At 46.2% G+C, this 14,958-nt stretch overlaps 3 protein-coding genes across 4 annotated transcripts in view; 2 read left to right on the forward strand and 1 right to left on the reverse strand.

The window, feature by feature from the left end:
- LOC135914650 (histone deacetylase complex subunit SAP130-like) overlaps positions 1–14,958 on the forward strand; it is a 612,247-nt gene that overhangs the window by 182,704 nt on the left and 414,585 nt on the right. The window lies entirely within an intron of this gene.
- LOC135914611 (nucleolar MIF4G domain-containing protein 1) overlaps positions 1–14,958 on the forward strand; it is a 192,595-nt gene that overhangs the window by 70,382 nt on the left and 107,255 nt on the right. The window lies entirely within an intron of this gene.
- Positions 1–14,958, reverse strand: part of LOC135914602 (lysosomal alpha-glucosidase-like) — a 94,048-nt gene that overhangs the window by 17,924 nt on the left and 61,166 nt on the right. For both annotated transcript variants that reach the window (XR_010568355.1, XM_065447521.1), the window contains exons 8-15: positions 13,807–13,919; positions 12,317–12,442; positions 10,041–10,289; positions 6,673–6,786; positions 6,326–6,410; positions 3,061–3,190; positions 1,609–1,780; positions 808–924 (exon numbers count right to left, since the gene is read on the reverse strand). Coding sequence is in view for 1 of the 2 variants with exons in the window: in XM_065447521.1 (XP_065303593.1) it covers positions 808–924; positions 1,609–1,780; positions 3,061–3,190; positions 6,326–6,410; positions 6,673–6,786; positions 10,041–10,289; positions 12,317–12,442; positions 13,807–13,919 (1,106 nt within the window). In the remaining variant the exon portion in view is untranslated. The remainder of the gene's footprint in view (positions 1–807; positions 925–1,608; positions 1,781–3,060; positions 3,191–6,325; positions 6,411–6,672; positions 6,787–10,040; positions 10,290–12,316; positions 12,443–13,806; positions 13,920–14,958) is intronic.

Here is a 14,958-nt window from a genome sequence, read left to right on the forward strand (position 1 = left end):
GGCGCGTCTTGTGTCGAGGAATAACTGGATACGAGCGATATTACAATGAAATCAGGTATCACACTACCGCGCGTCATATGCGGTGAATCACACCGCGCGCATAATAATGCGCTGGCCTCAGCTGATCCCGATGACGTCACGCTGCGCGAGGCTGTTGTCGCTTGCGCCAACCAATCGGGTGCCCCTCCAGCTCCTCCCCCGCACCTGTGCTCCCTTCTCCGCTCTTCTACTAGCTTCCTCTTACTCTTACTACCTTCTCTAGTGTTGCCATTAGTAGAAAGCCATCCGTCCGACGATCCAAAGTGCACAAAGTAGACAGAGAACGTTATCGCTTGAATAACACAATTGCGACGACCTGATTGACATCACAACACAGTTTCACGACGCGAGGTCTTGAACGGCGATAATTGTGTTTGCGTGGTAACTTCAAAGCCGTGGTTTACGGCACTTCGTGTCGCATTTAATCTTGCTTGACATTACTGGCTTGGGTATATTCGCTTCTGCTGAAGAAATCCTCTCATTTGCCTCTGCCGGTTCATCAAGTGACCTCCTCCCCTGATGATTCCCTGGCCAATCAGTGCTTTTGCAAGTTGTGAGCACTCGTCCTTGGGTCAGTTGCAGTAAAATCACAGGATATGAGAAACTGCCGTTGGTGGGTGATGAAGGCTTCGTCTGTGGCCGTCGCAATGCCACCTAAACTGAAGGGCCGTCCTAACTACAAAACGTTCGTGCGCGGAAAAAGAGTGATTTGTTTGTAAAAATACGACAGTATATATACGTGCCCAAAGGACGTAGCTGAGTACTTACAGTACTTTCAATGGCGTTGTTGTTTCGGACTAGAGGATAGAAGATACCTAGTTGCATCCAGCGCAAGCAGAGTTCTTCATTGGCATCGTCGTAAAACCCGCATACGTCGGCGCCTACCTGCAAAAAAGCGAGTGCTTCACTTATTACGCAATTCTCACTGTGATGCACAAGCAAGAGCACGTTTCAAGTTGCGAGAGGCTAACCAACAACACGCGGGAAACAAAACTCTGTCCTTCCTGTTTAGCGACCGTGTCATTAAGCTCGAAAATCCGTAGGTATGCTGAAGAGTGAGGAGACGTCACGCTACAGCAGCAGTGACGGGTGCTACGTTGCCTCAGTTTCATTTAAAAAATACACGCGTCGAAGGAAATATATTGGCTAGAGCATGGCTAGCAATATAATGTAGATATCTCGCAGTCACGTGCACGTTGATGAATTGACGTTTATGTTGTATTTCCTTATGTTAGTATAGATAAGACGTTGACACCAGTGAGCGGCACACGCTATTGCTTGTCATATAAGTGAACACAGTCAAACAGTACGAACCGTACCATTTAGATACAAAACATATCAGTTCACATACCCAAAGAATAAGACTAAGAAAAAGGAAGATATGATAGCCGAGTAACAAACGGAAGACACAATAAATGACTGACGACATATTCTAACACAACCTTTCGTTGCCTCATGCAGCCCTATAGAGCGAACATCAATGAGAAGCATTGATTAACGCCACAAATATGTAGTTATTCGGATCATTCAAGTTCCCACTTGAAAGAGAAATCGACGCGAGTCAATCACCAGTGGTATGCCGAAGAGGCCAAACTCGAGCATGGCGACGATAGAGTGACCCAGGTCCGGCCAGCGGCTGGCGTTGTCACCCAGCCAGTGGCCCACGTATCGGCCACTGCCCAGGAACGTGGAGCGAGACATGACTAGGCTGCGCCGGCTTCCGGACAGCGCGTTCAGGGCACTGCGCATGCGTCGAGAGGACAACGCAACAGTTAAAGCGCAATGGCAAATAGACTCCATCGAGGATGTGGTTGATTACGCGGTCATCCGGCTCACTCGGTCTGTAAAATAAATAGTGGGCATCCAGCTTAAAGTATCCCGTAAGAGTAGTATACACAAGAGAAGTCTTACGGGGGTTTTCACAGAAAAAAGAACCTCTGCAGGTGAAGAAAGAGAAAGAGAAATTAAAGTAAAGACGGAGGTTAACCAGGTGATACCTTCAGTTGGTTACCCTGTACTGGAGAAGGGGAAAAGGTGTTGACTGACGACAGAAAGGAAGTAAAAAGAGGTATAGATGGACAATGGAAGACTGTGTGGGCGCTATCACACACTCTGTCAAGGCGCCACATCGTCACAGGCAGTGTGCAGAGTCGGATACAAAGACATTCGACGTCGCAATGACGCACATTCACAATTTTTTGCTCAATCTTTGTTTGTTTCAAGTAAGACAGCAGCGCATATATAGCCGCTCGCGCTGATGTCCGTGTAAATCCGTGATGTCCGTGATGTCCGTGAAAATCCGTTCTGGCCCGAGGAGCGAACCCGATACCACCATCTTTCCCGTGCAGTCTCTCTACCTGTCCGAACTGAAGAGGCTAGTAAGTTGCAGGGCTAATTAATCGACAACTGGAAGCGCAGAATGATTTATTAACCTTTAATAACGTTTATTTTTTATATAGAACATTTACTATTCTTATAACTCTGTACAAATCACCAATTTAAATGAAGATTCATAAAACGGCAACTACGTTATTACAGCAGCGGTGCACAAAACGACTCAAGAAAGGGGACTATTGCGAGTGAGGTCTCGTTTGTGTAGCAGAAAGATACCATAAAGGTGCCCGCAAGTATTGTCAGCTGGATCAAGACAAAACTTGCTCTCCTAATTTTATAAGGGTGGCAAATTCGTACAGGCGGTACTATAAAATAAAGTTAGAAAACGAGGGTGTTGTGCAACAGATGGAACAGTTGCAGCACGTTGAATGAGTAATTCCATTACTGTTAATGGCCACTTAACGAGTCTAGGGGTTCTGGGAACAAAAGGTAGTTAACATCTCTCGAGCTTCTTTTTTTTTGGTACTCCATTATTGCGCGTGGAAGCTAACTTATTCTGCTTAATTTGTCGCTAGCCTGCCGCTCCTTTCCATAATGTATTCAATCGAGGCGTTTTCTGCTCTCCTGCCAGCTGCATTTACAAGAATTTCGATAGAACGAAGCTACCCCGAGCTGCTTGCCACTTACTTGACTGTTGCTTGGCTCATAGCCTTCCCGTAGAGGTTGTGCACATTGTAGTGGCGGTGCTTGCTGCCCTTGAACCAGTGTACAGCGTCCATGCACAGAGTCCGCTCGAACAGGCGGTGCCCTTTCGTCTCTGCGCAGGCATACATGCGGAAGTAGCGACAGATCAACGAAAAGTGAGCACAAGGCAGGAGTTGGAGTTATGAGAACCATCGAGCTTCCTATTAAAGTTACCAGAGGCGGCTCTGGTGCTGCAGTCGTTCATGTACCATGAAAATGATGTTTAGTGCATGAATTTGCCTTATGTTCGTGCTCGCTACTTCAAACGTTCTTCTTTCGCCTTTATTTAGCAGGCTTTATCTGCCTTTACTAACCCAAATTTCGAAGCAATCTTAATTCAAGCGCTTTTTCGCTACCTGAAGGCAACGGACTTGAGTGCCCGACTATAGACATCCTACACTTAAGTTCTCTCTCTTCCTCTTTCACTCCCCATTCCCCTCCCCACGTGTAGGGTAGCAAACTGGACTCAGTCTGGTTAACCTCCCTGCCTTTCCGTCTTCCCTTCTCTCTCTCTCTCTCTCTCTCTCTCTCTCTCTCTCTCTCTCTCTCTCTCTCTCTCTCTCTCGAAGCAATCTTCTTTTGTTTTGTTTTTAACGCGCGAAGGTAGCAAGACTCTGTGCACCTGCATAATCGCTGCGAATGGTTGCACTCATGACGTTATATGCTGTTGGAGGTGATTAGCTCGCAAAGTCGCAAAGCCGTTTGAAGTCAGAAGGACGAAGTTGAGGCAAATCCGTGTACTAACAATTGTTCTCGTGCTTGCTAAACCGCCATGCTTGCATCTCCCGTAGACACAGTGCCAGAGTTCCCTTTAGTAATTTTTGTAGGAAACTATTTGCTGATAGCCAAGTAATTAAACAAGACGGTTCAGCAATACTCTGAAACGTGAATCGTGGCTGAAGAAGTGTTAGGCGCACGAAGCTACAAAGCATTTGTTGGCAAGGCTCTTAAGTTCTTCCTTTATTGCTACCCTTCTTCTGGCCTTTTCTTGCGTTATGCAATACAGAACTTTCTCCAGCGCATAAGCTAGAACCGTGAAGGGGTGGCCAACTGTGTCGTGACCGCAAAAGAAGCGAAAGTTGCCCCTATACGAATGTGGCCTCAGATGTGGGAAAACTTTCATTGCTTGTGTGTAGATGTTGTAGGTGTAGATCACGAAGAGTATGACATGACAGTTGGTGTTGTCGGACGTAATGCATGGGAATTGCCTGCGATCCAATTTGCAGTTGATTTACTCGAGCATGCCGTCAATCTGTGAGTAGCAGTCACTAGTGGCGTGTTTAACAGTACAAGTTGCACCTGCTCTTGGGCTAGTCGGTCCATCCTTAAAGCAATAGCCGCAGCTTTAACATGACAGACAATAATTGTGACAGGATGAACGTATAGCATTCGCATTGCCAGCGTTGTATGTGTCTGCCGTGTTAGCGCTTAAGTTATTGCTTTAAGAACAGTGCGCCATGCAGCGAGAAGAGCATCAACTACCGCTAAACCTCTAAAAAGAACACACATCCTCAGACGCATAAGTTCTCGGGACGCTCTGCGACGAAGAATGCTATGTTGCGAGAGCAAGTGCACAACGTCTTGGGGTTCTGACGCCTGGTATAGCCAGCTGTTTCGGCATAGTGCGTCAGGGGATCGATAGCGACAATAATTCAGCGGTCCAATTAACCATTCGCGCACGGAAGAGGCTCGTAAATATCATTGCTTAAGCAGTCCGAAGGACCAGCAGTGCACGATATTGGCTGCAAGGACTACAAGCAGGAAGCAGACTTTCGGCGTTGGCGCACTGGACATGAGCGGATGTGCTTCCGCGCAGAAGTACACATGCTACACACCAATAAAAACGCAGAGGGAGCCTGGCATGAGCTTTAAACAGGCATAGGTTTTGAACAGGCCTGCGTGGACGCATGGCGAGTCGTATGGGAGAGTTGGGCGTACTGTGCATCTGCGCAGAGGTGACGAGGGACGACCAACAACCAGTCGCGGGCGCCGCAAAAGTAATTTGGGCTATATAGCAGCCCATCCCACACCGCGAAGTGGGAAGCTTGACGGCGGACAGCAACGAATGAGCGTGGCATCGGGGAGTCGGAAAGGCAGTCTGGGACAGAGGCAATCAAGGGGTCCTTCCACTGCTCCTCAGCCGTAGCCGAATTGCGCTGGTGGCTAAAGAATGTAGAGATGATGACAGAGATACCAGCTGTGTCATTAGATACGGGCGAGCGAGAGGGGGATTGCGCTTCGGTGTCTTGACGGCCAGACTGATAGACGACGCGCAGGCCGAAGTGAGCCGAAGTCCAGTAATAGGGGAGCCAAGCGGGCAAGGCGGCCAGACGGATCCCTTAGTGTGGATAGACAACATAAGGCGTGGTTGTTGGTAGAGGCATCGTCAAACAGGTATGGCGGAAATTTTCTGAAGGCCCATTCGGTAGCCAAGTATTTCTTCATTTCTTTTCTGTGACTGAGTAATTCAATTAATTCAGTAATCCGGTTAGACTGCGGTTCGCGTAGGCTACGTATATTCGTCGCATCCATATTTGTGCTGGGCGAGCACAGCAATTAATCCGGTGCGCGACGGCTCTTCCGCCTGGTTTTCGCCCTGTACGCTAAGCTTTAAATGAGCGATGCAACGGAAAATGATAAGCGTGACATTACGAGACAGGACGATAGAGGTGTTAATTTAGAGAGCAAACGGGAGTTGCCGATGAGTTGAACAGGACATGTAATGCGTAGGGCGGGCAACCGATGTTGCCGAATGGGGGCCAAGAGAAAGGAACTAGGTGGCTTGACGAAATTGGGACATTTTCTGGCATAATAGGATGTCAGCTGGCTCAAGACAGGGGTAACTGAAAAACGCTGAGAGCGAGAGTATACTTGATGACGACGACGACGACGACGACGACGACGACGACGACGACGACGACGACGATGATGATGATGATGATGATGATGATGTGTTCAAAACGCATCCCTTACGGCCTTGCTAACTTTTATATTCTGCCGTTCATGCCCGGCGCGTGTAGACCGCGGGCAAAATGCCTCAGTTAATGGAGCTGCCGAATAAAGTACATTCTCAATAGCGTTTTAACGAAACTTGGCTTCAAACATACTATGTGAACGTATTAAATGCGGAGAGAGCTTACTGGGTATTATCATTTTATCTTTACGCTATCGTGTTAAAACAGGAAGATTTAGATGGTTGTTCTCTTACTTGGTTTGTACGGTGGCTGATTTAGATTGTCCTGGAGGCATCCGTTGACCGAGCCATTGGCGTAGTTAGATGGCTCATTAGCAGTCTGTGAAAATCAAAAAGAATGGTTATAAGGTAGCCAGCCGTCAGGTTGACTAAAGAGAAAAAAGAAACAGCTACAGTGCATTAGTGTCTTGTCATCCCTCAGCGCAGGGGCGCAAATTCTTAAGAAACGTAATGAGGCGTGAGAACTTTAAAACCGCGATCATTTCACTTCGCCGACACGAAGTATAGAGAGAGTAAGTGACGAGTTTACGAAAAAACAATATAGTATTACTCTTGTAGAAGCTAATGCGAACATGGCTTACAATCCAGAGGCCGTCGAAAGGCACGACCTGGTGAAATTCGCGCAGTTGTTCCGACCACCAGGCTTGAGTCGCGGGATTTCCGAAGTCAGGAAACACGATGGTGCCGGGCCAACCCTGTCAATGGAAGGAGAGAAGGGCGGAGCTAAGAGAATGACGGCGGGATGGAACGGTTATACATTTACAAGGAGGACGAGTAATAAATTGTGCGAAACAGCGATAAACTGTTCTTTCTTCGCCCTATATATATGTGTGGGCGGATCTCTCTTTCTATCCTCAAAGCTCGGTGCTGTTAACATTAACGCCCACGTTTCCTCGATAGCGTATAGCGATACAGAAGCTTCCCCTTGAGTATTTTTCGCACGGTGTTGGGGACACCAATACCGTGTGTTGAAAGGTGTCCGCTACATCACAGAATCGGCACACGTATGAGAAGTGTGTGGGGTGCATCCGGTGTGTGATAATTCCATCGACATATGTATTCGTCTGTAGTCTGCGGAGGGCGGTGGCTCCTTCCTCGCTTAATTTTGGATGTGGTAGTGGATATTCTCTTCTTTCCAGTCGGTCGTGTTGCAACACTGCGGCGTTGTTGACCGGAATGTCCTCCACCTTCGTCGACTTCCGCAGCCCGCGCGGCAGGAAATCCCGGCTGGTATGCTCTCGGGCGACAGCACGCGCTACTTCATTTCCTGCCGGGTGTTCGTGTAATGAAAGAGAAGAACTTTATGATGGGAGTTAATGGAACGGTGTGATCGTCAGAGTTGACGCCAAGTGCGCCAATGCGGTTTTAACAGGCGCGCGCCATAAAATCAGAAAGACGACAAACAAGCTAAAGATGTCGAATGGACGTAGCTAGCTGGATTGAACCTCAACAAAGACGACAGTCTCGCCCGACTGTCGAGGCATTCGAATTGACCGTTAGAGCGAGAGGGCGCTTGGTCTTTTCTTTTTTTTCTGGGGGGGGGGGGGAGGGGGAGTGGTATTTGCAGTTAACTTCAATATGATGCGCAGCATGACTTTTCAACGGAATAATCGCGTCACATGAACGTCTATCTGCTCCGGCAGCTTATTTTCGCATATACTGTCCACTGCAACTTAACATTTTGGTGCGCACTGGTGCCAATCAAACACGACCGCGTGACTCTTAATTTCAGACAGCGAACACAATTTAACGTGGCTCAGTGGCATCAAATGACGTCATGAATAATGGCACTACTGGGTACAGGGTAGCTGTACTGTACACTGCGATTCAATGTCCTCCGACGAATTGTTCATGTATACGGGATCGGTGGTTCGTCCCGTCGTGTCGACCATCTTTAGCATGGAGGCTTACATCATTGCTAATGAATACAGCATGCATGATGATAAGCATCCGGCACGATAAGACGCAGCATATAGTCATGTTGTACTTTTGTTAATCTTTGGTGCATATGACCTGCGGCAAATCTTCCGCATACGAAAAAAAAAAAACCTTCATGTGTGGAAGCTTCCTTTTCTTTTTTTATGTCGTGACTGTACAGAAAGGGACTGTTCTAGTAACGCACGCTGTGACTGAACAGTCGCATGTCGCTGATACAGTGCGCCATGAATATGTATTTTCACAGCAGACTGAGTTAAGTGTGATGCTTCTACTCCTCGGCTACTTTTCCTTCCTGCTTGATTTTTTTTTCCTTTTTCTTACGTTCGCTCATTCGCTGGACTTTATTTTACAGCTAACCTGTTAATGCGACTATAGAAGCGCTCAAAAACCTTATATGCCTGATTTTACAATATTTTTAAAGAAACTAAACAACTCGCAAATTTTATATTTTGAGAAAATGTGCAGGTAGACTTTCAAATGTGTGACTTAACTAGGCGCTAAATAAAGGTGTCTAAATTCTCGTTTACGACCAGTTTTGAGGCGTTATATGAGACGCTTACATAGTTTTTCCGCTCTCCTGGAAGAAACAAAAACGAAAAAAACTTTCTAACTTACAGGGTATGTGGACCACTCCATTGGTGACGTGTATCGAAAGTTTAAAATGTGTACGTTAATTACGTGCTTTGAAAATAATGGCTGGATATTTGTCTTCTCCCAATTTTTATGCGTTATACGAGTCATGCAGTTACATTTTCCCTGTCTTCTCGGTGAACTATGTGAGGCACGTTTTTATATTTCATTGAAGAAGTAAATATGCGGTCCTTGACGAACGATAAATGTTTGGTCTGCGTAAGGTTAATTACAGCCTTTAAGAAAGTTACTTATGCAAGTGTTCCAGGATGTTATACTGCCGTTATTCGCAGCGCTTCTCCTAGACATAACTACCTGCACAAGACACCAACTTCAAATTCCATCAAAATAAGTAGAATTATAAGTGTAATGTGTAGCCAAACTTTGACATTCCTTGACTAATTAGAAACGTTGTAAATAATTACCGAATCCTCTTTCTTTCCCTAATTCTATATTGTCATACAAGCTTTGCACTTGGTTTCTCCGCCCTCCTCGGTGAACTAAACAAAGCGCCGTGCTTATATTATCTTAATTTGTGGGGCACATTGCAAGAAATGTGTAGGCAAAGTTCAAATCGTGTGGGTTAGTTGTGGCTTTGCAATAAATTACGGATGCAGTGTTCCGGAGCGTTATGGCTGTGTTTTACGGGCGGTTAGCTCGCTGCCCTGGCACTACGAAGCCACCGAGTCCAAATTTAACCAACATTTGGGAAACGCTACGGCAAATATGTATGTGAACTTAAATCTATGTTGACCAAATGCAATGTTTGTAAAACATTCGTTAAGCAAGTTCTCCATAGCGTCATATGGCCCTTTTACGCAATGTTTCCCGGTGTTCAGAAGAAACTCTTGGTTACGCGAAGTTTATATTTGGCGAAAATAAGGGGCACAGTATGGGTTACGTGTAGGCAGAATTCAAAGAATTTGGGCAAATTAAGGGCGGCGCAATAAATCACGCCCATCAAGCGCTCCACAGCGTATACTACAAAATTTTACGAGCGGCGGAAGATTTACCCCGCAGCTCTGACATAACTATAAAAATTACCAGGATCAAATTTAGCAGAATAGGGTGGACCACTGTAGCAAATCTGTTTGCGAAGGTAAGTGTGTGTGTATATAAAAACCGCTTTAGCAAAGCAATTTTTATAATAGTGTTTGAAAGTGTTTGGCGGCCGTTTTCAGCTTACCTTCCCCAATGTCCCGAGGAAACGAAAGTTTATATTTGGTAAGAATGGGGGGAGGGAGGATGTAGGAGCATTGTAAGTTGAATGTGTCGCACAATTTAAACGTTTGTTCCTTAAGTAGGAGCGTTACAAACAATTATATTTCTTACACTCGACTGAGATATACGAGCGACGACACCGAGAGGCGGTCAATCTCACCAAGCCCTGGATGGGCTGCGTGCCCCAGGTGTCGTTGACGAACACTCCGAGTCGCTCTCCGCTCTCCAGTGGAGCGTAAGGACCGGGTTCCCCACGCGGCACGGCCACCCCCGGCTCCATGACGACGGTAAGGCGCTGGCCGCGGCCGTGCAACTCCTTAACGAGCTCTGGCAGCTTGGCGAAGTTGTTCTGGTCCAGGGTGAACAGCCGGTGCTTGTACAGGATGTCTTTGTCCACGTGAGCCACATCCTGGTGATGAGAGCATTTAAATTTCCCATATTATTATTATTATTATTATTATTATTATTATTATTATTATTATTATTGTTGTTGTTGTTATTGTTATTATTATTGTTGTTGTTGCTGTTGGAAACACATAGGCAATTGAAACTGTGATCGGAAGGGATGCAATGCCTGCCTGCCTGCTATTTTCAAGTGGTGTTACTACCGCTTTTCGCCTAAGGGACCCCCAACTGTCGTTGGAAATAAAGATTTGATTGATTGATTGATTGATTGATTGATTGATTGATTGATTGATTGATTGATTGATTGATTGATTGATTGATTGATTGATTGATTGATTGATTGATTGATTGATTGATTGATTGATTGAGGAAGAAAGGGACGGAAACATACCAATCTAAGATAGGAAGCAAGATGACAGAGCTCAAAAACTAAAATTAAACATTGACAAACGATAGAGTATGTCAGTAGGGACAGAAAAGAAAGACCACGGTAGTTTAGTTAGCGTTAAGGGTGCCGTGTCGCAGAAAATCCGCCGTCGGTGCCGGTGTCGGCGTCGATGCCGGCGGCGATGTCGGCGTGAGTCATCTCGTACTACGCATGCCAATCAACGCAGGCCCTCCGCGTGGCGCATAGGCGTTACTGAACCAATTGAATTTCTCAAAGTACAATACGTCAGAAAATTCGTAAAGTGTGACTTACACGCAGCCTACAGACATAATGCGTCGGATTGTGATTTGAATATACGAAAAAAAAATCTGTAACGCGGAATCTCAAGCACAAACCCCTTTTCCAGCTGCCGTTTGAGGTCTGTCTTTGTAGAAGCGGCGCGCCCCGCTCGCTTCCTTGCAACACCATCCAGATGGCGCTTGCCGCGGCGCATCCGCAGCAGCAGCGGCGCGGGGAAACGAACAAAAAAAAAAGAATCAGAAACCTCACCTTCGTGCATTGCGGTTGCCGCCAGCGCTTCCAAAAAGACATTGTGATTACATATGCTACAGTTGCCGGGAAGTGTGAGCAGCAATCAGGGATCTTTGAATGCTATCGCGTTCCACTCTTAAAGGAGAAGCTTGAGCGTCCTCCAAGTTTTAAAGACTTTGGAAAAAAAACAAAGGAAATAATGTCCAAGGAGTCGTAACTCGCGAATAAAGATAACAAACAATAAGGTACAAATGCGAAGTCGAATCAGTATATCTTTCATAAATGTAAGGAGGGCAAAATGAGCCTGGTCGCATCGAGACACACCAGCCACGGGGGTGCAGGCGTTCATCGAAGTTGGATCGAATATTCTGAGAGCAGGCAGTCTGCTCGCTTCCTTAGAGTGGCTGAATACACGAGCCTCACGCCGAATGTCAGCCTTATGCATCGAATTATTAGGGCGTTAATTCTCTGTGCTGCGGTTTCGCTGTAGCTGCGCATTAAACGCCGTAATATCGACAGCCTTGGTGAACTTTCTGAGCAGCTTTTGTGTTTCGTAAAATAGACAGACGTGCACAATAAAGGTTATTATTGGTATCTGATTGAGGCTATACAGGAAACTTTAGATCCACTTTGTAGCGTGGGAAACACTGGTTATACTATATTCCATGGCGCAAGCACATCTCGTAGATTGGTAATAATGTTGCTGGTATAAGATTCCTATGCGGGGCCCGTATACTTAAGGGGAAAAAACGAAGCTACGAGTGTCACAGCTTCTCAAAAGCTTTGAACGCAGAGTTCATGCTAATAAATTCGTCTATCACGAAAGCAGGCGCTACTTATCAATATCTTCACGCACAATTTGAGCTGAGTTAGTTGGCTCCGCTCTTACGCAATAAGTTTGCCAATTAAAAGGGACTATCGGGTGCTGTAGACACACTGTATCGTCGTGAAACTGTTAAAGCGTGTTCTTATTTTTCTGTTTAAAACTGAAGATACTGGTTAAGAGAGGCAAGAATAAATTAGCAGTAAGAATGATTGTAGTGAGAGACAGAAAATGCGAACTTTCATAAACGAAACAAACACGCGCGAGAACGAGAGCGTGCGCAACCCACCTGCGGCATGTTCATGTCTCGCATCTTCTTCTGCGTGTCTCGCACATAGTCAGTGGTGCGGTAGCCCCAGCGGCCCAGGTGGAAGCCGAGAGCCCAGTACGGGGGCATCAACGGACGACCCACCGCCTGCGAAACAGGTGTGCGATCGTTTTCTTTGCATTACGGAAACTGTATTACAACATTCCGCAACCCGCGTCACTGTGACGCGTTACTTAGGATTTCGCGTGATTAGGAAAAATAGTACGCGCGCATATGTTTAGCGGGTGAAAAAAAAGACAACGCTTTAAAAGAAATATGGGGTTTTACGTGCCAAAACAACGATCTGATGAGTATGAGGCACGCCGTAGTGGGGGACTCGGGAAATTTGGACAACCTGGGGTTCTTTAACGTGCACTTAGATCTAAGTACACGGGTGTTTTCGAATTTCGCCCTTATCGAAATGCGGACGCCGTGGCCGGGATTCGATCCCGCGACCTCGTGCTTAGCAGCCCAACACTAAGCAACCAAGGCAGGTTGACAACGCTTTGCAGTAGGCAAGTATGCTGGCAACTTGTTCCTTGTAGCCAACTAAAGCGCTTGCGTGCCCTGCGCGTGCGCCTCTTTAGTACGGTCGGCTTACTCTCGGCGGTTACTTGAATGCGACTGGCGCATCGCATTTCCTAGAGCGCCACCCTTCTACAATGTGATTATTATTACGCACAAGCTTTTTCACGTGCAGACACAGATGTTTTAGTCACACGAATTTCTAATCATACAAAATATGCACATGTTCAAGAAAGTGTTGCATATATTTCTGCATACTGCAGCCCTGGTGGAGCTGTTGCAGGAAGCAAGAGTGGGTAAAACATTTCTCATTATTGGCAAACAACGAATCAGTCAAATATTATAAAGGAACACGCCCCAAAGAGAAAAAATAAAAGAAAGGCATGTGATGCTAACGAGAAAAGCGCTTGGTTGGCAGCCCTACGATGAAAATGGGTAACTGGAGACTAGAAAGAAGCTTTCCAACTTTCTATAACAAAAGAGAAGAAAAACGTATGAAAACATGTTGGTTCAACGCTGAGTAGGGAAAACGTTTAAGGTGTGAGAACTTCCGACCCATGAAGTATAGCGAGCTGATCAACGTATTTAAACTAGTACAGTGTGACGAGCTACATCGTGTACGAAGAAACTTCAGCCATCCCCTGTGGCGACGAGATGAAAGGGGTGTTAGGATCAGTCTAAGAAGGTTAGATGAAAGAAAGAATTCTTTAGAGAATTTAGTTGTGTTGCGGTGCTGAGAGAGTGACAAAAGCCATGCTGACATTCATTTAGTATGTATGATTTTTTATAGATTCTAGATACTTCATAAATTGCTCATAGAACGTGCGTATGTTAACAAGAGAAAAAGGTTTAGTAGATCCTGCTGAATAAGCAGAATTGATCCTATAGCAACTAAACTGTAGCGGCGGGTGACGACCAGTTGCAAACGCTGCCGAGCCCTCACTCACCTCAGTGTATTGCCTGACGACTTCTTCAGGAGTGGGTCCCATAAAGAAATAAAAATCAAGAACTCCGCCGATGGTCCGGAATGTCACAGCTGGAGTTGGCTGTAGCTGAATCTCTGCGAAATGTAACGTTACCTGTCAGGCATTATACATTAAAGAAACAAACAAGGAAAAGTCTGCGGCAGCACAGGCTAATGCGGCAAAGGTTATTTTCGATTCGTGATTACATCTCCCAGTAACTACAAAAATTACTAACACAAACATTTTGGACCTCGTTTTGCTGGCTTGATTAGATTACTTACGACTCTGTAATCACGATATTGTGCCTGCGTTTTTCGAATACGCTAGAAATCATTAATCGCATTACTTTTTATGTGATCAAATTCCAAAGCTGACCCAGGGGTGCCAAGCTTCGTGGCTTTGGGTTTGTTAAGCAGAACTCCTCGTTATGTCACGAAAACCGGAACGGTGGTCACGTGATATCACAAATCACTGAATAGCCACGCTATGACAGCGTCACCGAAAGCTTGGCGCACATCGCCATGTATAGGCCATTCTTTCGTACTCCGATATGCGCTTCTCTGCGGTCGTTGAAAAGTTGAAAAGGCGAAATAGAAGTGTTACGAAATCCACTAAGTCGACCAAGCCCGTCGGCACATCGTACTCGCTGGGTATCTGCCCGGCTACACCAAATGTTAAACGTCACATATACCGTCCAAGCCAGCGTCATCACGAAAGGCGAAAACGGCCCGCAAGCGTGGATGAACGAATCACATTGCGCACTCCTATCCTACGTCTCGGAGGACGACTTGGACTCGTTGCTGTGAATCGATGAGCATGGATATTATATTACCCCGTTCCACCGTATGCCTTAAGCCTACACCTTCAATGGAGACGTCATTACTATACTGTGCACAGGATAAACTTGATCGTCTGCTGCCGCTGCTCTCGAAACGAAGAATTCCCTCCCCGCTTTCCTGTCCCTGTTATATCCGGCTGAATACGCTCAGCTTTCAGTGAGTCGGTCACGGTGTGTCCTGCAACCATGGAGCATGCCACTTCACCATGCTGGCTACCATATAACGTAAGTGCGGCACCACACCATGTAATTAACACCTCTGTGTTCCCTGATGTAGCGCGGCAACCTGCTCAGCA

This window comes from Dermacentor albipictus, chromosome 1 (genome assembly GCF_038994185.2).
Source record: "Dermacentor albipictus isolate Rhodes 1998 colony chromosome 1, USDA_Dalb.pri_finalv2, whole genome shotgun sequence".
In the NCBI taxonomy this organism is placed as follows: Eukaryota; Metazoa; Arthropoda; class Arachnida; order Ixodida; family Ixodidae; genus Dermacentor; species Dermacentor albipictus.